Raw genomic sequence first — 26,094 nt, 5'->3', positions numbered from 1 at the left:
CATAATTCCTACCTTGCTAGGTAGCACAGGGACCCCCTAACAACCCAGACATCTCTCCCTAGCCCACCACATTGGGCCTCAGGTATCCATCTAAGGCACCTCTGTCTAAAGCCTTCAGTGGCTCCCTGCTGCTATCAGAATAAGCTCCCAGTATCCAGTCTGATGTTGAAAAGCCTTCAGCCACTGGCTGCATTTCCCTCTCTACTCTAAATGTGGCCTCTGCCTCCTGCCTCAGTGCCTTTGCGTGTGCCCTCCCCCCTGCCTGGGACCCTTCCTCCCTGATCCTTCCAGGCTGGGGGTCTCCCATCCACACCCATGACTTCTCTCCACCCTCTGAGTGCCTGGAGCACTTCCTGTTACTGCAGCTCAGCTGGCACCCGCATCTACTGCCTGTCCTGTTAGGGACCCATCGCTACATGGATATCCTTGTTTCCTCGACCGGACTACAAGTCCTTTTAGAACAAGCCATGTCTGTCCATCTCAGTCCACCCCAGCCCCAGCACTTGGCACACAGCTCTGCACACAGAAGAGTCTCCACCAGAGTACGCAAATGGCCATGACTAGTTGGTGTCCCAGCCCTGCTGAAGATCAGAGGAACATGGGGATCATTCATTCCAGATTTTGCTGGTACTGAGAATCTGAACACAATTTCTGTGTTGAATGAGAATTATTAACAACTGATATATCACAGTGAGTTCAGCTCAGTTGGTAAAGTCTGCTGCTGCTGCTAAATCACTTCAGTCGTGTCCAACTCTGTGCGACCCCATAGACAGCAGCCCAACAGGCTCCCCGTCCCTGGGATTCTCCAGGCAAGAACACTGCTGTGGGTTGCCATTTCCTTCTCCAATGCAGGAAAATGAAAAGTGAAAGTGAAGTCACTCAGTCGTGTCCGACTCTTCGCAACCCCATGGACTGCAGCCTACCAGGCTCCTCCATCCATGGGGTTTTCCAGGCAAGAGTACTAGAGTGGGGTGCCATCGCCTTCTCCGTGGTAAAGTCTAGCAGAGGAAAAACAGAACATGATCCATTAAATGTTCTAGATTGGTGGGAGCCACCTGGACCTATGGTAGGGGACAGGGGAAGTGTGGGATGGTGACAGCTGGTGGCTGGAGGGTTCAGTGATAGGCCCACTGCAGTGAGTCACAGGCTCACCTGAGGGCTATAGATAGAGACTCAGGCTGGGTGGAGAGACAGTACCTGGTCATCAATGTGCCGGCCTCACCTACATCTCACTGGAGGGAAGCCCTGAACAGTCATGGAGAAACAGCAGACTCTGGATGATCTCCCACACAGAGAAGAAATGTATTCATAAGAAGGAATAACTCCAGGCAGCAGGAATGAAGGGGCAGCAGTGAGGGGGCAGGCAGAATATAAGGATGCACTGATGGATACCACTGCAGGTAAGTGGTGTTCCATCCACTGGGATCTTCTGAGAGCCCCATGAAATAATTCTCAAATCTGTCCCAGCCAAGGACAGAGAGGGATGGATTTACCCGTCAGCTTCTCTCTCCCTCTAGTCAAGGGTGGCCCCACAGAACCTTAACTCAGCACTTCTGGGTCACACAGATGTGAGTGCCAGGTGGTGCCCATGAGTGTCCCACACCATGTGCGCCCCAGGGCTGGAAGCAAGAAGTATGGGGCCTAGGCCACGCATGCCCCATCTGCAATGCTGTTCAGTCTTCGTGTGGAAGGAACAGGCGCACAAACCTTCAGGCACGTTTGCGTGGCCTTGAAAACTGCTACATTCACCAATCGGGGATTAACTGTGCCCCCATTTAATGTTGCACATAAATCTTTATATTTCTGTCTGAACCTTGGCATTTCAAGCATCATTTCACAGCAGGCATTCATTTGGCACCTACTGAATTCCAGACACTGTGCTAGGTGGTATAGAATTGGGAAGATTCAAGTGGAGATGGCTCCTTCCTTTTCTCCACTTGCTGGTCTGATAGAGAAAAACAGCACTTCAGCAAATCAGTGCACTTCTGTGTAACCTCTACACAGATGGGATCTGGCTCTCAGAGAAAAGAAAGCTCGTTGCCTCTCCCCCAAGGAGATGAGAAAGTATCACCAAGGCAGGAATGATTGGGTGTGGAGGGCACTCTAGGTAAAGAGACGGGCGAGGGCAAGTGTGGGGCAGTGGATTATAACTGCGGTGGCCTCAGAATCACCTGGGAAGCTTTTCTCAGAAGACACAGGGCTGAGATCTATCCAGACTCACTCTTCCAGAATCTTGGGAGGAGGTGTGATAGATCGTTATCTTTCAGCAAATATTCACTCTCCCCTTCCTCTGCCCTCTGTGGTGTTGCCCCAGATTTACATGTTAAAACCCTAATCACCAATATGATGGAATTTGGAAATGAAACTTTGGGGGATAACTAGTGAATTAATGTCCTTACAAGAAGAGACACGAGACATTCCCCCCTCCCCCCCACCCCCGCCACCTCCCACCCCCCAACACACATAGACTCCACAGAAGTGGAGTGTTGGGCTTGTTTTGATTGAAGCCACATTCTTGGCTCACCAGAATCATTCGACTTTTCTAGAGCCAAGTTTGGCCAACTCTCAAAGCTGAAAACTTCAAGAGACTAGACATTAGCTCCTGAATCAAGTGCAGAATTTGGGCTCTAAGCTGGGTCTTTGCCGCGGTACATCTATGGCCCTTGTCTGCCATTGAGTCTCCTGCAAACGGTTCTTCTGGCTGCTTTCTCCCCAGAAGGAGGGCGGCCTGGGCCAGGCGGGCTCCCCCAAAGGCAAGAGCGCAGCGGAGCTCCAGCCCAGCGAGGGATGCAGCCTCCGGGAGGAGAACTCGCAGCTCAAGGAGGCAGTTAAGCGGCTGCAGGCCGAGGTGGAACAGCACCAGCAGGAGGCGCTGCAGCTCCGCGACCAGAGCAGGTCGGGCTGAGGCTCCCAGCTTCCCTCCCTCCCTCTCTCCCAACTCTGCCCCTTAGTGAGCCTCTGGGGTTTAAGATTAGGTTACACCATCGGCATCTTCCCAAAGAAAAGACTCCCTAGTAGCCAGGACTTCACTGGTGTTACTCCTTTGACCCATGGAAGGTATCAGTGGTCTAGGAATTCTAGATCTCAAAACTGCTGCAGAGGATAAGCCCTGAAGTAGAGGGAGGGGTCGATGCTGGGTTTACCCTATTTCCCTACAGATCAGGAAATTTATGGAATCAAACTTAATACCAAAAGTATCCTTAAAACCAGCCTTAGGGAGATGGTGCAGTGGCATAGTTTAAAAAACAGTGCTGTGTGCTCCTGTTAATAGCTGTGTGACCTTGGGCAAGTCTGCTAACCTCTCCTACCTGTAAACTAGGAAACACTACCTCTCTTGGGGCTATTGTAGATGCAGTGAAACATATAGGAAGATGCTTACAACGGACTGACCCTGGTACTTGGTAAATTGTAGTGATAACTATGATTTTCTTATCTAGCTTGGATAGCCCTTTTTCCATCCTGAATTCACAGCCTTTTTTCACCTTGATGGAAAGTTTATAACTACAACTTTAATTTTGTTAATGGATATAGGACTTTTCAGGTTATCTGTTTCTTCCTGAGCAAGCTTTGGTAATTTGTATCTTTGAAGGCACTTATCCATTTCACCCCAGTGTTTGAATGTCCCTGCTGCTGCTGCTGCTAAGTCGCTTCAGTCGTGTCCGATTCTGTGCGACCCCATAGATGGCAGCCCACCAGGCTTCCCTGTTCCTGGGATTCTCCAGGCAAGAACACTGGAGTGGGTTGCCATTTCCTTCTTCAATGCATGAAAGTGAAAACTGAAAGTGAAGCTGCTCAGTCATGCCAACTCTTAGCGACCACATGGACTGCAGCCTACCAGGCTCCTCTGTGCATGGGATTTTCCAGGCAAGACTACCGGAGTGGGGTACCATTGCCTTCTCCGTTTGAATGTCCCAGTTTCCAGCATAAAGATCAAGTGAAAGTAGGCCTGAGAATAGCCATGAACCCACTTGCCAAGATGGAGCACCTTAAATTCAATTAGGGACTCACCATTTAACACTGGAATAAGGACACTGGACCAGAGTAGGGGTTCCTAATTATTTCCGGTTACAGCTTCCTCCAAATGAGGAAAGCAACAGTCCCTCTCCTGGAGAAGGGTATCCTCACACAAAAATATGCATGTACTTTTGGAAGGTGTCAAGCCCTCAGGCTGGTCTGTGGATCCCTTAGTGCCCCACCCCAAGGTTAAGAAAAGTGATATTAATAGCTGATGGTCAAATATATACTTTGTGCAACGGGCTGTCCTGGACATGGATTAACATGTTTCATCCTTGCAATAACCCTACAAGGTAGCCCCTATTGTCAGTCACACGGAGAAACTGAGCCAAGCCTAGCTTGCCCAAGGTCACACAACTAGGAAGTGATGGGGGAGGTCATGGATGGACACTGGTAGCCTAAATGCTGTTCTCTTAGCCACTCTCACACCCTGCCTTTCCAGACTGGACTGCAGGTCTCCCAGCTCTCAGAGTCCCAACAGTCGGCAATTCTGATTAAGAATCTCAGCCTCCAGGCCTCCCCACCTGCTCCCCAGTGTTTTCTGGGACTCCTTTCCTGAGCTGTCCTCCCACCTTTCCCCTTGAAGGCTGCCCTTTGTGCTCAGGTCCTTCGTGGAATGCTGGGGTGGAAGGTGCTGAGAAGGTGTCCTGCAAGATGGGTTTATTCTGGTCCCCACAACTCAGAGAACCCAGGTCTCCTTCCCACCATGTCCTGACCTCAGATTCTGCAGGCCACCCAGCAGAGTGGGGAGAAACTCCAGTACCCTAGAAGTTCAGTTGCTAGATGCCTGAGCAAGCCCAGCTGTGCTTCTCCTCCCACCCCACACCCCCACCCCTCCAGGCTGCTGGAGGAGGATCAGCAAGCCCAGCGGGCCCGGGAGGTGGAGATCCTGCGCCAGGAACACCGGAAGGAGATGCAGGCCATGGTGGCTGATTTCAGCAGTGCTCAAGCCCGGCTCCAGGCCCGGCTGGCTGCCCTGGAAACCGAGTAAGTGAGGCTTTGGCCCCAGGCTGGGAGGGACTTGTAGATGTACCATTTTGCTAGGGGGACCAACTCATCCCAGTGTCCCTGGGACTCTCCTAGTTTTATAACTAGAAGTCCTGAGTTCCAGAAGCGCCTCAGTTCCAGGCAAACTGGGAAGGTTGGTCACCCGTCCTTTTATGAGAGACAACATTCCTGTCTCATGCAGGGCACTGTTAATCTGTGAGGAATGAGCATGGTTTAACCCTCACGCTTGGAAGAAATCAGAAGGATCAAGGCTGCTTTTTTTATGAGCATTTTCCCCCTAATATGCATCATCTCATTTAATCCTCACAGCAGTTCTTTTTTTTTTTTAATTAATTTTAATTGGAGGCTAATTACAGCATTGTGGTGGTTTTGCCATACATTGACATGAATCAGCCATGGGTGTACATGTGTTCCCTATCCTGAAACCCCTCCAACCTCCCTCCCCATCCCATCCCTCAGGGTCATCCCAGTGCACCAGCCCTGAACACCCTGTCGCATGCATTGAACCTGGGCTAATGATCTATTTCACATATGGTTATATACATGTTTCAGTGCTATTCTCTCAAATCATCCCACCCTGGCCTTCTCCCACAAAGTCCAAAAGTCTGTTCTTTACATCTGTGTCTCTTTTGCTCTCACAGAAGTTCTTAAAGGTAGAGGCTTATTCCCATGGACAGATTAAGAAACGAAGAGCCCTTCTTGCAAGCATTCATCTATTCATTCAACAAATAATTGTTAAGGGCCTTCTGTGTGCCTTGCACTGTTTTAGGTTCTGGAGTTACAGTGGGAATAAAACAAAAACTGTGCTCTCACAGCACTCACAAATTCTAGATGGAGATTCTGACAAAGAGTAAACAAACAAATATTAAACTTCATAACAGATAGTGAAAATGCTATAAGGAAAACAGGATCAATATCTGGAGTGCCAAGGGTGGGCAAGGAGGTGACATTTAAGCATAAGGAGGCATGGAAATGAGAGCGATATTTGGACCAAGAGCTTCCAATCAGACAGAACAGCAACTGCAAAGGCCCTGGGGCCTGCCTCCAAGACCAAACAGCCAGAAGGCTTAAGTGGAATGAATGGGAGAGTGATGGTAGGAACTAAGGTTGGCAGAATAACTGGGAGGGATAAAGAAGATGCTCCACTGAGTGAGAACGGGTTTGGGTGTATTTGTGTGGAGTGCATGGGGAAGCCCTTGCTTCAGAAGCAAGAGCTTCTGATTCACCTTTTAACAGGGTCATTTCTGACTGCTGAGAAGAGACTGGGGGATCAGGGTTAGTGACAAGGTGACCAGGTCAAGCAGCACTAAGTAACTTTACATGTCACCTGTCTTACCCTTAACTTGTGCTTTTAAAAACTGTCCCCAACTGTCTCCAATATAAAGCAAATCATCCAAAATCTGGAGTAGGTTTTACCATCTACCATCTAATGGGTTCTTACCCATGTGCCAGGCATACATTATCTCATTGAATCCTCACAACCACCCAGTTTCATGCCCATTTTAAAGAAGGAACTGAGGGTTATGGGCAAAATACCCATTCCATACCTAAAAAAAAACAGAACTGGGTTAAGAGCCCGGGTCCTCTCACCCCAAGCCCTGGCCTCTTATCAACTAGTCAGTGGATCACCTGCAGCCCCCCTCCCTCCACCACCGTCCACAGGTTATTTCTCTCCAGCTTCACACTGAAAGGGCTGTGGGTACCTGCTACCCCGCTATTTTGCAGAACCAGCTCATGCCGTGCTCTCTGGCTGCCAGGAGATGGCGATAGAACCACATCTGTATTAGCACAATCTGCTGTCGTTAGCAGCAGTGGGGACATTTGCCAGCCAAGGCCACTTTCCCCAAACTTCCCTGGTTCTTGAAGCCCCAGTGAATGTGACATCTATGTGCACAGATCTTTGATTCCTGGGCCCTACAGCCCAGGAATGACACATGTCAGACTGGGAGTTGGGGTCCTGGGCTCCATCCACCTGGAGCTCTGCAACCAACTCACTGGCTGACCCTGGGCCTCAGTTTCCCCTTTGGTGAACAGAGAGTAGCCAGCCAGGCCAAGCACATGGCAGCATCCCCATCATGTCCACATCTCCCTCCTCGCAGTTGAGTCATTGCGGCACGGGGGCTAACTGCATGCCTGCTTGAAACAGACTGAAAGATTCCGGAGAGAAGCCAGGGAAGGGGGCATCCAGGCCGGAGGACGTTCAGCTCATAGGCCGTCTGCAGACCCGCTTGAAGGAGAGGGAGGAGATCATCAAGCAGCTCACGGTGAGGCTTCAGGGGCGTTCACTTTAGCCTGGCACTTCCCTGGGGGCCTAAAACTGTATTCCTGATAACCTCAAACCACCTTACAAAAGGTCCTCGGTTATTGTTTCCCTGTTATATAAAATAACACATGCTCACTAGAAAAAATTAACACAGGAAAGTAGAAAGCAAAAATAATCACTCTGCTCCCAAGTCCTACACCATCTGCCTGTTTGTTGGTATTGGTTTTGCTAACCTATAGAATTTGGGAAAATCTGGAATGACTTGGACCTCACATCCCTGTCTCCTCACTTTGACCATTGCTTTAGGATTTGTCCAGCCTTCCTGTGCTCCACGCTTTGGTTGAAAGTTCTCTATAAGCCAGCTCCCAGTGGTTTACAGTTAGCTCTGGGGACATTGGCTGATACACTTGCTTCTGTCGGCGTGGCCCACATGGGTCAGCTAGTTAGCCACATGAGAAGTCTAGCCACTTCCCTGTGTCTCTCCCTTTGCCACCTTGGTCCAGGCCCCACTGCCTCTTACAGTGAGAGTCCTTTGGACTCCCCACTCACTCCAGCCTCACCCTACTCTGCTGACCTCACAGCAACCAGGGTAATTTTAGTAAAATGTAAGACAGATCACAGCACAGCTCTGTTCAGTACTACCTATGGCTCCTTGTCCTTCTCAGAGTAAAATCAATGGTCTTATAGTGGCTTACACAGCTACACATCCTCCCACAACACACACACACACTTGTAACTCACACCCATCCTTGCACCCTCCTGCTCCCCAGGCACACTGCTTCATGTCAAGATGATGAGGAAAACTTAACCCACTAACTGAAAATTAGATGATACTAATAAGGAATTGGAGAAGGAAATGGCAACCCATTCCAGCATTCTTGCCTGGAGAATTCCAGGGACAATAGAGCCTGGCAGGCTACAGTCCATGAGTCGCAAAGAGTCAGACTTGACTAAGCGACTAACACACAATAAGGAATTGTTTGTTAAGTGTGACAGAAGCATCATGGTTATGTTTTGTAAAGAGTCCTTATCTCTTAGAAATACTTATCAATGTTTTTACAGATGAAATTTTACAACTGGACCTTATTTTAAAAACAAGACATCTGAAAAGAAAAACTGTGGAAAATGACACAGATAAAAGATTGACCATATAGCGATTGTGTTATTGTTTAGTCAAAGTCATGTCCAACTCTTTTAGACTGTCTAACCCCATGGACTGTAGGCCACCAGGCTCCTCTGTCCATGGAATTTCCCATGCAAGAATAATGGAGTCGGTTGCATTTCCTTCTGAGATCTTCCTGACTTAGGGATTGAATCCACATCTCTGGCATTGGTAGGCAGATTCTTTACCACTGAGCCGCCAAGAAGACCCATAGAACAATTGTACCTGGGTGTTTTTTTATTTTGCCTTAGCTAATAACTTTCTGCAGTAGACTTTTCTCAGATGCTAAGAGTACCTGGATCTCTGATTTCCCTAAGGCATTCCAAATAAGCTTGCCCTTTCCTTTACAAGAGGGGCTGGGGATACAAAGGCCCCAGAAATAAAGGTGCTTCCTCAAAGCCTCAGTGGATTGTAATTTGATTCCCACTGACTTCCCCTTTTCCCTGATCTTTCTTCCTCTCTGTAATCTGCCCCCACACAGCCATCTTCCTTCAAATCAAACTCAGCGTGCTGTGTAGTTAGGCTCATTTAGACTCAGTCGTATTGTTTTTCCAGGAGGAGAGAAGATTTCACTATGCAGCGTTCCCCAGCGCAATGTCCCATCGGAATCGATCCTTCTCTTTCAATCCTCACCCAGGGTATTTGACCCCTTCCATGAAGGTAATTGGTCCTACTGGTTCCAATGCATCACAGAATTCTGCTGGCTTCATTTTCCCCAAAGATAATGGTAGCTTATTTATCAACAGTCTAGCATTCATTTAGAGAAATATTCATTGAAAATAAGACCCTCAGGAGATAGTACAAATTACTAGCAAACTGTTTATATCTGACAAGGCAGATTATGTATAATTTTTATGAGTTTTTTAAATTTTCCAAACTTTTTATATATGTGTCACTACTAATAGTGGCTATATCTTGGTGATAGGAAGGAGAAGGGCAAGAATCCTTCACTTCACCTTTTTCTTCCTTTTATATTTTTGCAATGTATTACAGTGAGAATAGTCACATCCAGATTTCTCATCTGCTATCACAAAATCCTAAAGCACTAAAAAGTTTCTATTTTTTGGTAATTCATTACCTCCAGTTGAATTCATGTGAGCTCATTTATAATTTTTATATATCCCTCTTCATGTGACAAAATGTAAGGTTCACTCCAGAAATATTAATGTATTTGAGGACAGCGTGGGCCAGCTTCTGCTGAGGGTGCCTTTTAAAATCTAAAAACTTTAAATGAAAACATACATTTGCTGCCAGAAGTTTTGGATAGAGATTGTGAGCCTTTTTTAAAGCACAACAACATGCAATATATAAATAAAAGTATTGTCTCTGGCTCACATAATTCTGGCATGGCAGGCTTACCTACTTTTACAATAATGCTTCTTTTAGGTGGCACTAACAGGCCTTTCTTTTAATACCAACAGAAAAAGAAGATGGAGGAAGTGCCCAGCCGAGTGGTCAGTGTGCCAAACCTCGCTTCCTATGCTAAGAACTTTCTGAGTGGTGACCTGAGCTCCAGGATCAATGCCCCTCCGATAACTAAGTCACCCAGCTTGGACCCAGGTCCCAGCTGTGGCCGGCCCTACAAACCCACGCCATCTCTAGATGTGCAAACTGCCACAAGGTAGGGGGCCAGAGCTGGGCTTCCCAGGTGGTGCTAGTGGCAAAGAACCTTCCTGCCAATGCAGGAGACGTAAGAGAGGCGGGGTTGATCCCTGGGTTTGGGAAGATCTCCTAGAGAAGGGCATGGCAACCCACTCCAGCATTCTTGCCTGGATTATCCCATGGACAGAGGAGGCTGGCAGACTATGATACATGGGTTGCAAAGAGTCAGACACTACTGAAGTGACTCAGCATGCACGCAGAGGGCCAAAGCTATTATTCCATTTTTCTGTAGACAAGAGGGAAATTAGAATTCCTTTCTGGCACCTGTTAAATACCCAGCATTTGGGCTGATACAAAGAATAACAAAACAAGCCTTGCCTTGGACAAACTGCAACTCAGCCAAAAAGAAAGATTATCTATGAGAAGGGAAATAGGTCATTCTTTAGAAGAGATACTATTCCTGATAACAAATTCCAGAAAACCTTTCTTTTTTTTTTTTTTTTCCATGGATGAGTAGACAGGGGACACTGAATCACTTAGCCAATGACTTCAGAGTGGTTCACACAAACAATGGGCTGTCATCATCTGGCCTTGAGTCTGGATTCAAATTCTGGTCCTCCTCATTCTTAGCTTGTGTGGCTTTAGGCAGCTCACTTGACATCTCTGTTTCCTCACCTCTAAAATGAAGATAATATACCACTTACCTCTTCAGATTCATGTGAAACTAAAGGAATTAATCCATAGAACATGCTCAGCACAAGACCTGGCATAGAACTATTCAGCAATTTCCCACTATTATTAAAAGGTTATTTCTCAAGATTCATTATATAATCTTGTAATTTTATTCTTAATCTGTGGGTTTGGTTGATCACGTATGGTGCTCTCTGATACTGCTTTGTTTTCCAGAAACCCTTACAGCATGCTTCTCTTCCAGAAATGTGTGATTTCCCCTATTATTGATTTTCCTTCTTGCCCAATTTTTGTTCAGAGCTAAATCTTGAATTATGGACTCTGAGTTTGCTTTTCAGAAGAGGCCTCTTCTGAAATGTTCCTTTTCCAAAGGCCCTGCCTGCCCAAGACTATGAACAAAAATGAATGTGGAGCTGGAAGGACCCCCTGCCAATCATTGAGCAAGTCCAGCCCTTTGTTTCGAAGCTGAGGACACTGAGGCCTAGAATCCCAAGCACATGGTCTATTAACTGCCAGAGCCAGAGCCGGCCTGATCCTGGCCACTGTTCATCTCATTATCACACACCTTTCTAAAGCTGTGTTCCCACTGTTTTATAAGAAGCTTCACAAGTACAGATAGAGACTTTTCAGATAGGTACACACTGTACTTACTTATCATCTCTCTTTTTCAGTTTATTAGACTAATTTCACAGCCTCACTGAAAGGCCAGAGCACATTAGGTAACTTTTGAAGAGGCCATAAGTGTAATTTTATATTCATTAACCATTTCTTCTTTTACTTTTTTTTGAAAGGGGTTTATTATTTAATTTGTGCCTGAAATAAATAGTAAATGTTTCGGACTTCTCTGGGAGCCAGAGGTTGAGCCCACCTGCCAGTGCAGGAGACACGGGTTCGGTTCCTGGTCTGGGAAGATTCCACATGCCATAAGGCAGCTAAGCCCGAGCACCACAAGAGAAGCCACTGCAGTGAGAAGCCCGCACGCTGCAACTACAGAGTAGCCCCGCTTGCCACAACTAAAGAAGGCCCCCATCAGCAACCAAGACCCAGCTCAGCCTATATATATATTTTTTCTTTTAAATAGTAAATGTTGCAAAATATGCCTCATTCATTTTAAGTGAAATAATGGAGAGCATTGTTTCCACAATGGAATTAGATGCTCTCTCCTCATCTTCATCCTTCACAACTTGTTTCTAGCTACCAGTATCAACCCATCACATTCTATATCTTTTTAAGAGTAAAGTGGTAGTTATCTTTCCCTGAAAAGATGATGGCATATTAAGTTGTTTACTGAATAATTTTCAAAACCATCTAAGAAAACTTGTTTGTTTTTAGGACACAAGATGATGATACAGCCCAACCCAAAGAAGTCCAACAGAAGCAAGGTTCAGCACACCAGGAATGGTTTACCAAGTATTTTTCCTTCTAAACTGATCCTTGGGATAGCATAAAGAGGATATTTGAAAAACATTTCTTTTGAAACACCTGACTGAAGGAATGAACTAAAAAGCCAACCAACCAAATAACTTGCTTGTAATATGATTTACATATATAGCTAAAACAAATTCTTACATTAACATTTCATACTGTTTCATTGTGATAATAAGATGAAACAAGCCAGTGTTGTCAGAAAGCACCCAGAGGGAAATATCATTAATGTTACTGATGACCTGTACATGATATTTCTAGTGTCCATAAGATTGCACACCACCTTGTGGAATACCAGACTTTGTGATTTCCATGGTCTACTTTGAAAGTGGTTTCATTTTTCCCAGGATCTTCACTTTAAAGTGTTTCTATGTAAATAACTCCAAAATGCACACGTAACCTCAATAGGAAGGGGAATAAAACAAAGCTCAGAATAACCAGGAAAGCCAGTTTTTAAAAACCAAACCAAACTACTAGTAATGGACTATAGCAGACATTGGCATAGTTGGATCAAATATTTTGACTTCCTAGGTCCAGGAGATGAAGATTACAGAGGGTGTAACACCTACCTCAAAGGGGCTTTTTGAGGTTTAAACAAAATATGGGTAATAATTCTAATCATGAATTGTAATTAAGCTTTGCCAGGATTTTTCTGTGAATAACGGAGCCTGACCCTGTCATACATCTCAACCTCAACGACTGTGGCATCAGCTGGATTGTGACAGTTTCTAGATTATCTGTTCTTTGAAGTCAAAGACCTACTGAACCTATAGTCTTGCCTCGTGGTGTGTTGTTTCCCCATCGCATGGATGCTCAGTAGATTAAAGGGAACTGGGAATGGCCGTTCAGTGCTGACCTTGCTGTCAGTCCATGCTGAGTTGTCTGATCCTCTGATGGAGCACTGCAATTTAACAAACTCAATACAACTTTCAGTGGGAAAAATATATCCTCAATCCTTTGGTGCTGGCCCAGCAGGTGGCCTATAAACAGTTGTCTATTCCATGCACTGTCAAATCTTTGCTCTTTGAATAAAACTTTAAACTGGGCAATAAAAATGGTTGTGACTTGTACTGATTTTTCAGAGGTGAAATTATACAAAGGCTGAACTTGGAAACAGGGAGTTCACATTAACCTCAGTCAGATCATCTCCAATTAAATGTAGCTGCTCATGCACTTGGGTCATTTTGAGAGAAATGCAATTACAACTCAGATTCACAATTTGAAAGTAAATTTACTACCTAATTAAAACATGTAGCCCAATAACATACTTTTTTTAAATGCAAATACTTGTTTCTGTCCGTGTAACATGTCCTGTTACTTTTCAGTATCAAGTATTTTTTAGTTTTATTTCATGCTTAAAGTGAACATTATAGAATAGTGTTTTGTGTTTTAAAAAGAGTACATACAGGTAGTTCTATTTTTGTTGAAGTATTTTCCCATGATGACTAACAAAGGAGGCTATTTAATTCAGCATAACATATGCTACAGAGATAGAATTTTATTGAGTCCCCACATCAGTTTTAACTCGTTGCATGTGACTAAAAGATCATGCTAAATTTTAAGATTATACACAAATAATTATCTTTGCTAAGTACATCTTGGCATGCATCTATCATTTTTTCTTTAGGATATATTCCTTGAGTATTGAAATAAAGCATCAAAGGATATACCTAGGCTTTCTGTGTAATACTACCAAATTACCAAAAATTTCTAGCAATTTACACCTTCACCAGCAGGGAATGAAATTCTACCTCTCTGTACCCTAGATAATATTGATAGATAATATTAGAGATAATGGGGATGACTTGGAGGTTAACAGCAGACATGAAGAGAAATGAACTGATTCAGAATTGACGTAGGAGGAAAAACAGGGTATCTCTTTAGGCTATATTATAACAGAGAGGAGGAATTAATGTATTCCTGGAACAAACCTGGAAAGGAACATTTCCCAGTTGCCAACTGCTTCTTAGCTGGGGGAGAAAAGAGTGAAGCTGTGCAACCAGCAGCTGCACACTGCACACCTGAGCCCTTAGTGCTCCAGTATCAGTGCAACAGCAGGTGCAACTGAGGCTACTTGCTACATACTCGGTCTCCAGCCTCTGCCTGGATTCTGCAAGGGCAAGTCTGGAAAAGTAAACAGAGCTATGATTGGGACCAGTTTCCTAGCATCCTTCAGGTTTCTAAGGAGAGCACTCATCTCCACCATCATCCCCAAGGTGCAACGCTGGTTTTGATCTGCTGCCTCCAAGTAGCTCCTCAGCTGTCTGTTCTCCCCCTGCAGGGGAAAACCAAAGATGCTCCAGGAACTCATAGAGGCCTTTGAGTATTAAACAGTTATTCTGTCATTGTCCCTTTGCTGAGTCGAGACAGTGGAGTGTTAACCAGCCAATTCCACCGTTCTTATATGCAACATTGAATCTGTGCATTGACAAAAGTTCCCTTCCACTGCGAAACTTGCCCAGGGAAGCACTGGTAAAATCCTCAATGAGGCCACCCTCTTGTGCTGGTAACTGGAACTCACATCCCACTCAGGATGGATCTTCCTGCCAGTTGGACAGTGAGTGAGCCAGTCTCCAGCCTCCCCCGCTGTCGATTCTCTGACTGTGCTCACAGCAACATGTCAGTCAGGCCCTCCAGGAGGCATACACTGAGACAGCTGGAGGAGCAAAGACCACCAGAAACCTAGCTATAGTTGAATGAGTTGGGTTTTTTATTTGTTGGAACAGAGGGAGAATGTCCATCATGAAGAATCATGGGGCTTCTCAGAAAGTGTTTCAGAAAGATCCTATTGTAAGATTTTGGCACTGGATAATTTCAAGGAGATTCTAAAAGAGCAGGGCTTCATTCCAAATTGGATGCTGTCAGAAAGCAGAGGAAACTCTATGACCGGATCTTATCTTACTCCAGTAGTCATATACAGATGTGAGAGCTGGACCATAAAGAGAGCTGTGTGCTAAAGAATTGATGCTTTCAAAGTTTGGTGCTGGAGAAGACTTTTGAGAGTCTCCTCGACAGCAAGGAGATCAAACCAATCAATCCTAAAGGAAATCAACCCTGATTATTCATTGGAAGGACTGATGCTGAAGTTGAAACTCCAATACTTTGGCCACCTAATGTGAATATCTGACTCATTGGAAAAGACCCTGATGCTGGGAAAGAGTGAAGGCAGGAGGAGAAAGGGATGACAGAGGATGAGATGGTTGGATGGCATCATCAACTCAATGGACAGGAGTTTGAGCAAACTCCAGAAGATAGTGAAGAACAAGCAAGCCTGGTATGCTGCAGTCCATGGGGTCGCAAAGAGTTGGACATGACTTAGCCACTGAACAACAACAGTGAAGGCCGACTAGAGATAAATGGCTGCAAATGGTTAAAAAATAAAGTTGTAGTCACTTTTTTTTTAAGCCAGGACAATGTTTGGTATTTGAGGGGTGGCAGTGTGACCTTTCTTTTTTCCTGTGCTTATACAGAGTTGTGAAGTGGTTTGTTTTACTCTAACATGGTCTCAGAGCAGCTTTGTCTAGGAGGCTGGTTCCCTTAGACTGCTTCTGTCTCACAGGAGAATAACACAGCCCAGCAGTGCTGAATCAGTGTCTGATGTCAGGGCCAAGTCTCCCCGTGTCTCAGGAGAAACACCTGTGTTGAATTAAGGGGAGGAGGCAGGAGGCAGGAAAAGGCTTCGTATTTTGATACAGAGTTGACACCTGTAGAGAGAGCCAAGGAAGATTTGGGCAAGAAGCTTAGATAGCAGGAGAGTTAGGAGAAAAAGCCTTGGTCAGGCTGAGGAGCTTCAGAGCAAGGACTGACTGCCCATTAAAGAAGTCTGTGTTGGGCAGAAATAACGTGGCTCCACTACCCCACCACGCCTGTCATATCCGGGAAGAGCAAGGCCTTTGAGAAAACTGAGCAGGGCTCCTTCGTGGCCTCCAGAGGCCCGTGACCAAACCCTTAGGAATGTCGACATTTATAGGCTGGGCAGAAGAGGAAAGAGAAAAGTTAAGATGTGTTAAAGAGAATGAGTTCAAAAAAAGATGACCAAGTGTCAAAGTGAAGCAGGTGAGAGTATGTGGAGGAGCTGGAGACCGAATGAGGGGCCAGGCAACCGGGTGGTGCTCAAGTATCACGAACGGAATGCTGAAGATGGGAGACCAAGAACACTGAGCTGCAGGGAGTGACCTGCAGACCAGAGCCCCCAATGGGTTAAATCCAGCAGAAGGCAACTGGCCTGGCCTCACATCACTTGAGGAAAGCCTTGTCTTACACAGTGTAAATGCTTCAGCAGATAGAACAGGAAGGGAATAAAGATGCCCTCAAAATGTGGGTGGGTCTGTCATCCCTTGAGAGAAGGTGAGAGAAATCCCAGCTGATACCTCATTATTTTCTGCTCGAAGGAGGCGGCATCCTAGAGGGTATTCTGTATTAGGTGACCAGCAAAATACATCACGAAAAATGAAAAAGATATTTAGTGAAATGTTATTGACAGAAAACTTTTTGAATTTAGTAAAGAAATCATAATAACTGGTACACACATTAATTCAAAATATTTTTAGTAAGCACCAAATAGAACAGTTTCTGAACTTTTCACTAAGAACCTCTTCATTACTGAAAGAATGTCTAAAATGTTATCGGTTAGGTTTTTAATCAAGAAATCTAAAGCTGCCAATCAGAGTTTCTGACTGGCATAAGATGATCAGGTTAACAACCTTGAAATCAGGTAATGTGATTAAAAACAACTTTTAAAAGCTTTACCTATACACTCTGACTGAAGGAATTCATTGGCCTCAAGCTATGTACCATACACGAAAGCACAGGAGAACAAGTACTACGTATAAAAAATAACACATGGTCCCTCTGTATTCAGAGGGGAATAATGCCTACTTTTCATGAGAACAAAGAGACAGATCACTAACCCCAGAGGGAGAACCAAGCAACGCTGGCAGAAGAAACAAGAGGTCCTGTGTCCTGGGGATGTGATGGAGGGCCTTCAGAGGCTGTGGAGACCAGGTGGCATCCAGGCCAGACGGAAACTTGAGTGGATGTCAAGGTGGGTGGGGCGGGGCCTTCAAGACCAGAGAAAACAAAGTCAGCCAAGACACTGAGTCACAGAAGTACTGCCTGTTCAGAAGACAGTGCTGCACGGGTTGTGGGTGATGGGGTGTAATCTAATGAGGGACTGTAAACAACAGAGAAAGGAAAGCCTTATCTAAGGAGACAGGGCACAATGCTGGTTTGTATTTCTCAACAACAGTTCAACAGAGAAACTGAGATGGCCTTTGTGGCCAACAGAGGGTTAGGTATCTTCCCAACACCGAGTCTCCTATGCACCCTGCAGCCCACCTCCCACTTCAAGGTCCTAGTCCTTTGGAATCAACACCATTAGCAAGAACCTTTGTTAATAAAAAAATCTGCTCCAAAAGAGCAGAACACACAAAACTTAAAACTCAAGAGATGATCACAGCAAGTTCATATTCACCAATGCCTCTGTTGAGAGCAGGGTCCACTGTGTTAAACTGATTCATTATTGCAGAAGTGAACATCACTGGCATTATCACTGCTCCCACCACTGCACCCCAAAGGTAAATAAACACTACACAAAAGATAAACTTACCCCAAATAAAAGTCAACATTAATTTAAGGATACTACCGGATTTCTAAAGCATCAGGTTACTGCAGTACAGTAACAGTCACTACACTAAGCTACGATATTATAATCCTCTTCCTCTTCTGATCTATTTATAAAATATTCTCACTGTGAGGCTCTGGAAGTTTTACACTGTGCATTAGACTCCTCTTCTTGAGGTAGTTCAAAGTCTTGAAAAATAGAAAAGTTGCATATTTTTATATACTGCCATTGAACAGTAAATTATCACAAAAGCCTACAACCAAAATCCTCATCATCTGATATGCGCTCAGATCATATCATACAAACTAATCTAAAACTGGAAATACAGAGAGATTGAGTCATACAAAAATAAAAACAATATAAAAGCAAGCATTAAAAAAAAACAACATAAAAGAAATCTGTAAATAGCATCACACTAACAGTCTTAAACTTTGCTAAAGACAATATACTTGGTTTACCACAGCAATAAGCATTTTATAAAGTACTCAAGAAATAACACTTACAAAAATAGGGGGAAAATTTTAGGTGAGAGCACAAAACAAAAATCATCTCATTCTCTGGCAAAGAGTTCTCCCAAAATGTCAAGTCTACAAGAAGAGATGTTTAGTGAAACAGTGTTTGGGCTGACTCCGGCACCAGCTGGTGTTCGGGTGCCTTTCCTCAGGTTTGCTTCATTGGTGCAGGGATATTTGCAGACGCCTGCTCAAGGTAGGCCAGGGAGCCCTGGGGGATGTCGGCTGGCTTTTTGTGCTGCATGTTGATGTCCTCCAGCACCTGCTGCCAATGTCTTAGTTTTGTCAAGTGCTTCTGGACCAGAGCATCCTTTCGCTGTAATTCATTCCTTAGTTCTGAGACATCCTACAAATGAAAGCAATCAAAGCAATAAAGTCAGAGCAAACTCATGAAAAATGAATGTAATTCCTGATTAGTTAACAGCGCTAAGAAGTAAATTCAAAACAGAATCAACTAAGCCATACTAGGCCGATTACTCTGCTTAGCTGCATAACTGAATAACCCAAAGCAACTCTTTCCACGAAAGATGCCTGCTTAACACTGAGTTACTTCTAATTCATGTTCTTTTAATAAGTAATACAACAAGTCACAAAATTCCAAAGTACCAAAGGGCAGCCAAAAAAAAAATCAGTCTCTTTTTTATCCTGGCCTCTGGGCACCCAACATTTCTATATCCAAAGCCTACTGTGAGAAGAATCTAAACACTTGAGGATCTGAAACACATATTAACTGTTTTAAAAGAATTCACAGCTACCATTCTATCATTTCAGATTATGAAGTAGTAAACCCTAATTTTTAAGAGTTTTTTTTAATGAATAACAGTATTAAAATTCTGTATTAAGACCTGGCCTTGAACATACGTATCACTCAGGTATTCAAATCAGGAAATGATTTCATATGGTGAATTACAGGAATATCATCTTCTTACCATTCACCTTCTTAATAGCTGGTATCAAAGAATAAAAACATTTTGACTGATTGCTCAGCTTGTGGGAGAAGTTACTTTAAAAATTATTAGAAAATAATGATTCTAATTTAGTTTTTTCCATTGAAGGAATTGCTGTTTGGGGCAAGAAGATTCTTCTCTTCCACACTGCAGGGAGCAGACCCTGGCCCAACCCACAAAATGCCATTAATGACAACCTCAATATATTTCCAAGATTCTGGTTTCAAACAACTGAGATAAATGAAGTCTTGAGTTTCAAGGAGCCTGGAACGAACACTGACTTTTTGATTCCTTGAACAAAATTGCCTAGAATCCTTCCTGTATATAAGGCACCAGGGACACAGACTAGTTTCTGTCCAACATGAGCTTATCATCTACATTAATGGCTTCTCAACATTTTCAAGCAGTAGAACTTTTTTTTTTAAAGAAAAATCTTCCACAGAAACTAATGTATGAAACAAGTAAAGGCTGTTCTGTTTGAAGTCCTGCTTTCCACCTCCACCCCTAAGGTCCAGGTTGTCATGAACACTGACAACCAACATTTTACACTCAAGCTATGAAGCCCCACTGTAACTAGTTGGCAAATGGAGCACCTCAGTTTAAGTGTAAATGGAATTTTGACAACATTTGTTCTTCCTTAAACTTGGGAAGAAAGCTGAGCTTATACCTCTTTGATAACTTGCTCTGGTTTCTGGACAGATAACTGCAATCTTTTTTGTAGGAAAAAACATTCTGTCTGTCTTGCAATATCCAGGAATTTCTGGATACACTGGTCAACACCTTAAAAAAAAAAAAAGACCAAAATATTAAATTAAGAAAAACACTAGACACACATATCTCTCTCATAAATGAACAGTCAGAATATCAGATGGGATCAGGGGTTCTAATCTTGCTCACAGCAATAATATTGACCACCAACCTCCTATGTAACCAACATTAAATAGCAGATAATCCGTGCATTTATCAAGTGAATAAGAGACCTACCAACAGTACAAAGTTCTTCCAAAGAAAGACAATGCAGAGATCCGGCAATTAACAACCCATTGACCAGGGACATATAAATGTCTTTCGTTACCCAAATATTATTGACCAGAGATGTTTCAGTCTTCGCTTACATAACAAAACACCAGCCACACACATTCATTTCTGTGAAAACCCTCTGGTCAGTAATGTGTTAACATCACGATTTCCAGTTGAAATTAAACATTTAAAACACAGTACAAAGACATCAAAAGTACCTCTCTGGGGACAGAACTTGGGATGAGGAGGGGGAAGCACAAAACTCAGTTCTTTAAAAGCAGTACACACTATTGGCCTTCTCTGTCTTGGTATCAACATGAAAAGCTCATTCATTTTAAGTGGTTCATTATGAGTGACATGAACAAAAATCAGCAGTATATAGATTGACTACACAAATCTTATTCCTGGAAAAGTTCTCTCAGGATACAGCAGGATTGAAACATACCAAATGTAAAATCAGCAATGAGGGAATTCTTACCAGTTCGAATTTCTTCCTGATCTGTACCATTGACATAATCTTGACTCACCAGAGAAGCAAAGCAAGCCTGTGTGATCAAAATATCACAAAAGAAAAAAAATGTCATTCACACATCAAGAATCTTACTCTAGAGTAAGAAATAACTTCTCCTGATGTCCTTCAATTAGTTGACAGCTTCTGGGTTTGCATACCAAATGACAAGACATTGTATCAATGAAGAAACTTGGTAAACTGAGATCGGGCCCACAGAGGAAGCCGGTATTTGCAGGCACCCCTATCTGGTCTCTCTCCCACTGCTGCTCCTTTCCCGGCTATCTCATTCCACACAAAGGTCTGGATCCCTACTCCAGTCCCATTTGTAGCCCCTCCCTCTGATGCTTACATGACACGTATCATTACACATCCAGGAATCACATCAATTGTCACCTCCTCAGAGGCTATCCCTGTCTACTCTTTCAAAATGGTGTCCCTCCTGCTCATGCTCCAACCTCAAGCCCTGCTTTATTGTTTTTAACTTGGTTAACTGATATTGTGCCATTCTCTCAGTTCATTATTAGCTGTGCCTCACTAGCAGCTGGGAATTTTGCCTGTCTTACTGTTTGGCACAATGTGGATGCTCAATAAATACATGTTACTGACTGATTGGACAGCCTAAGAGAAAGTGGTGTTATATGAACAAACAAGTCCCAGTAAAGAAACATGGATCTAGGCGCACAGGAGTTCTGTGGAAGGGTAACTCTCAGGAAATGGACAAAGAAGGGCCATCACAGTACAGAAAGGCCAAAAAGAGAACCAGATGGGAGCTGGGGTGGGGATAGGGGGCTGAGGAAGAGAAATCTCAAACCTCAGGAAAGCACGGACCTAGTTTGCTAGTAAGCATATTACACTAGGTGCAGGTGTGAGGCAGGCAAGTCTAGGTTCAAATTTAGGCCATCAACCAAATGTGAGAGCCTTTCCCCTGCCTGCAGTTACCCTTCAAAAAATCAAAGGATTTCTCCAGGGAAAATCCTCTAACAATCAAGAAATTGGAAAAACAGACTGCCCATTCTGTGTATTACTTTGAAAGGTGACCCCTACTGGATTTGGGATGTAGCAGGCATGCACCTGCTTTGTGAAACGTGTGGCTACTGGAAAACATCTCATCCAGGAAGCCAGCCAGTCACAAGCTGGCAAAGAAAGCTGGGGCTGCTCCTTCAGAGTCAGCAAAGCCACCAGAGAGGACGGGAGGAAAACTCATCTCAGGAATTTTAGTTTCCTCTGTCCCTTTTAAAAAATATAAATAAATAAATAGATAAATAAAACATAATACACATACGAATATTTAGCTGATGAAAATAAAAACACTAACTTAAAAAGGTATCTGTATCCCATGTTCATTGCAGTATTTATTCACAATAGCCGAGACATATAGAAATGACCCAAGTGTCCATCAATGGATGAATGAGCAAAGAAGTTATGGCATACACACTGAAATATCATTCAGTCATAAAAAAGGACCCAATCTTGCCATTTGTGACATGGATGGACCTCGAGGGTGTAAGTCAGCTGGAGAAAAACAAATACTATATGATCTCACTTATATATGGACCGTAAAAATGCCACCACCACCACCACCAATAAAACCAAGCTCATAGATAGAACAGATTGGTGGTTGCCAGAGACAGGTGATGAGATAAGTGAAATGGGTGAAAGCTAAAAGGCAGGAACTTCCAGTTATAAATTTAAGTCATGGGGATTTCCCTCCTGGCTCAGTGGTAAAGAATTCACCTGCCAATCTGGGGGACACGGGTCTGAGCTCTGGTCTGGGAAGGTCCCAAGTGCCATGGGACACCTAAGCCTGTGCGCCACAACTACTGAGCCCATGCACCCCATCTACTCAAGCACGCAGGCCTAGAACCGGTGCTCCACAGTAAGAGAAACCACAGCAATGAGAAGTTTGCACACCCCAACTAGAGAGCAGCCCCTGCTCCCCACAACTGGAAAAGGCTGTGCGAAGCAATGAAGACCTGAGGAGACCCTGTGAAGTCATAAACGAACAAATAAATCTTTAAAAATAGATAAACAAATCATGGGTATGGGATGTACAGAGTAATTTAAAAAAAAATTTTGTAACTATGTATGGTGACAGATATTAACTAGACTTACTGTGGTGATCACTGTAATACATACAAATATCCAATTGTGTTGTACATCTGAAACTAGTATATGTTGATTATACTTCAATTTAAAAAAAGAAAGAGAAAAATCTCCCAGGCTGGTGAGGCACTGATGACCCCAACTATATCCAAGTTGTAGTTGTATATGGATGTGGGAGGGAGGAAACATTACATATTTACATAATTACCATTTGGGGCAATATTTGGATGACACACCATCTATTACTATTCTGACTTAAAACTTGTCATATGCAACCAAAGTGAACATGAGTTTCAGCAAAACTCAAAGTCTGGGTCACCTCTGCCTCTCTCTCTTTACCCCCCAGCTTTCCTCCTCCTCCCTCAGTCCTTAGTACCAACCTCCCCTACTGTAACTTTTAAATAACTCCATATCAGCTCCAAGAGACCCACTATCTCAGGACCCTTTAAGGGTGGAGCCCAATGGAAAGGACACAGGACATAATGATGGACACTGCAGTCTAGAGAGGATGAGCACGTAACACGCAGGAACGCAGGAAAGGATACTCAAGGACGGGACCAAGGATGGAGTGAGACAGGAAAAACCTATTGAGAACCAAGAAGTGTCCCCCGATTGGGTACAGACAAACTTCCAGTCTGCGTGCCTCCAGAAACGTCAAGATGACGCATATTCGCCAGCCTGAGCTTGCGTGCCAAGTCGCTTCAGTATTGTCCGACTCTGTGCGACCCTATGGACACGTAGCCTGCCAGGTTCCTCTGTCCATGGGATTCTCCAGGCAGCCTACTAGAGGAGAATTCCGGCCACGACTCGATGTGGCCGGACTAAAGCAAGTGACCTACGCTCTCTGAACCCGGTTTCCTTATTTGTAAGCGGGTGGAGATATCGCTGAAACAGATAACCTGCGCACGCGCAGCATGCCTTTCGGGGGCGGGGAGGCTGGGAACACAAACGCCCACGTCTCATCTTACCTCGAAAGATGACTCCAACTCGTCCACCAAGGTACTGTTAGAAGTTCTCGGAACGCCTGGCGTGGCCTGAAGAAGCGAAGCCTGGCCCAAGAGCCCAGGCGGAGGTTGTGGAGGTCCGGGTGGCTGTCCAGAGAACATGCCGCCCAGTGGAGCCGCCATTTTTAAAATGGCGGTGCCCGGAGCTGTTTTCCGCTGGTCACGTGACGTAACTGGTCATGCGACAGTGTCGGGGCGTGTTGGCGTCTGTTGGATGCCCGGGAAACCGTTCGTTTGGTGCTTTGTTTCCAGCCTCACAGGCAACCTGGCTTGTACTTTAACCTTGAGAATTGAAGGGTAGGATTTAACATAGTTGTGTGGAGAGGAGAAATCAGTAAGTACAGCGGAGCGCGTCCTCCTGTGGAGTCAGGTATTCCTGTACCAGTCCCGCCTTCGCTCTCAACTCCTGAAATTGCTTTGGCCCTGGCGCTTTCTCTGGGCTCAGTTTTACCCATTGGTAGAAGGGAGGTGCGCATTCATCCCGCAGACGTTTATTGAGAGTTTCACTGTGTGCCACTTACTAATCCAGTCACTGGGGATGTAGGGGGAATAAACTGGAAAAATATCCCCTGAATTCCTTCTGGGGAGATACAGGTAACAAAACGACTTAACATTGTTAAGTCGCTATTTGCTTTAGATATTTATGGTTACATTAAATAAAGTCACTATGCTAGTTTTTTTAAAACATTTGCTTATTCATCTTTTCAGAAGCTAAATACTTTTTCACTATATTTAACTTTATGGTTATCCAGTTCATTTGTTGAGTCATCTGTGAATCAGGTTCTATTTAATGATCTGGGGGTTACAGTAATCACCCCAACTTTCTGCTTTCGGAGACTTTACCGTTGCTTTGTGGGAGAGAGACGGATAAGCATGTACATATATAGAGTGATATCATGTAGAGATAATTGTCAAGAAGGAAACTAAAGCTCAGTAAGGGGATGACTCCCTGGAGCATGGCAACCCACTCCAGTATTCTTGCCTGGAGAATCCCCATGGATAGACACGCCTGGCGGGCTACAGCCCATGGGGTGACAAAGAGTCGGACAAGACTAAAGCAGCTTGGCATAGCAAGGCACAATCCTAAAACATTTTTGAGGACTCCAGATGTTTTTGTTTACATGAGGTATATTGGTCAATATTTACCTATTAAAAGGTAAGCATTAAAACGGAGACTTTAAAAATATATATTGGTGTAAAAATAAGCCTATTATATGATAACTAATGTTCTAACTTAAAATGTAACCATTTTATAAAACCAAAAATAGAATGGAAACATTTTGCATTTTACTCTTGGGTTTCCAATGGCCATTAGGGCTACTTGAAGTCTAGATTTCTTAACTTCGGCTATCTTTTAACACTATTGTGTTCTAAACCACTTCTCTCTTGGATTTGCTGCTGTCTGAAGCCACGCCTATCTGCAAGCCATGCCTTGTCCTTAGTGATTCAGATGCAGATTACACCACCTGTCTCTAAAGTTTTATGGATCTGCCCAGGTTTTCTGAATATTTGGTAGCCAGATGCACCAGCAATGAGAACTAAATTTCATCTCAGCCAGATTAGGTAAGCACAGGAATCCAGGAATATGGTCATTCTGTTTGTATCCCACACACTAGTAAACAACAAGAGTTTTTTTTTTTTTTTTTTTTTTAATTTATAAAAAGTTGTATTAACAAAAATTCTATTTTTTAATTTATATTCTTTTATTTATAAAAAGCCTTTGACAGGCTTCTATCAAATCCCAACTTGGTCTTCTGAATCACATAGAAGAAATCTAAATGTTTTTACTTTCACAAGCCAGTAGTTCCCCTTCATCATTTCCATCTTTCCTGCTCAAGTAGCTTCTGGACATGGATGCTCAGAGAAACCTGTTTACACACTATTCCTAATTTTAATCAAATTTAAATTCATGTTATTAACATGGCTATGCATATCCCTTTCTATAAGCCAGTTTAGACACATTATACCCATTTACATAATATAAAGAAGGCAGAGCACTCAAGATTTGATGAGTTTGAACTGTGGTTGCTCCCTTGGACAGCAAGATCAAACCAGTCAATCCTAAAGGAAATTAACCCTGAATATTCACTGGCAGATCTGATGCTGAAGCTCCCAATACTTGGCCACCTGATGCGATGAGCCAACTCATTAGAAAAGACCCTGATGTTGGAGAAGATTGAAGACAGAAGAGGGGTAACAGGATGAGATGG

General features: G+C 43.9%; 2 protein-coding genes across 4 annotated transcripts in view; one reads left to right on the top strand and one right to left on the bottom strand.

Moving 5' to 3' along the window:
• Nucleotides 1-12,313, top strand: part of FAM184B (family with sequence similarity 184 member B) — a 120,540-nt gene extending 108,227 nt beyond the window's left edge. For 2 of the 3 annotated variants that reach the window (XM_061419754.1, XM_061419753.1), the window contains 6 exons: nt 2,717-2,895; nt 4,855-5,001; nt 7,169-7,286; nt 9,003-9,107; nt 9,869-10,068; nt 12,072-12,313. In XM_061419754.1, coding sequence (XP_061275738.1) covers nt 2,717-2,895; nt 4,855-5,001; nt 7,169-7,286; nt 9,003-9,107; nt 9,869-10,068; nt 12,072-12,165 — 843 coding nt within the window. In that variant the 3' untranslated portion in view covers nt 12,166-12,313. Of the gene's footprint in view, nt 1-2,716; nt 2,896-4,854; nt 5,002-7,121; nt 7,287-9,002; nt 9,108-9,868; nt 10,069-12,071 lie in introns of those variants that run through there. The other variant, XM_061419755.1, reaches the window with a different exon arrangement.
• Nucleotides 12,314-13,375: 1,062 nt separating this feature from the next.
• Nucleotides 13,376-24,036, bottom strand: MED28 (mediator complex subunit 28). Its single transcript, XM_061419761.1, has 4 exons — nt 23,849-24,036; nt 20,745-20,811; nt 19,914-20,026; nt 13,376-18,645 (listed from the first exon to the last, which is right to left on the bottom strand). Exons 1-4 carry the CDS (start codon nt 24,005-24,007, stop codon nt 18,448-18,450), a joined length of 537 nt encoding a protein of 178 aa, XP_061275745.1. The 5' UTR covers nt 24,008-24,036; the 3' UTR covers nt 13,376-18,447.
• Between the last annotated feature and the right edge of the window lie 2,058 nt (nt 24,037-26,094).

This window comes from Bos javanicus, chromosome 6 (genome assembly GCF_032452875.1).
Source record: "Bos javanicus breed banteng chromosome 6, ARS-OSU_banteng_1.0, whole genome shotgun sequence".
Classification (NCBI taxonomy): domain Eukaryota; kingdom Metazoa; phylum Chordata; class Mammalia; order Artiodactyla; family Bovidae; genus Bos; species Bos javanicus.
Note: the sequence above shows the minus strand (reverse complement) of the source record. Positions and strands in the feature narration are given on the sequence as shown.

Coding starts and splice junctions, on each gene's coding strand:
- MED28 (XM_061419761.1), bottom strand. CDS start 24,007: ATGGCGGCTCCACTGGGCGGCATGTTCTCTGGACAGCCACCCGGACCT. Junction 20,812..23,848: donor AGTTGGAGTCATCTTTCGAG/GTAAGATGAGAC, acceptor TTGATCACACAG/GCTTGCTTTGCTTCTCTGGT. Junction 18,646..19,913: donor CAGAGCAAGTTATCAAAGAG/GTATAAGCTCAG, acceptor TTTCATTTGTAG/GATGTCTCAGAACTAAGGAA.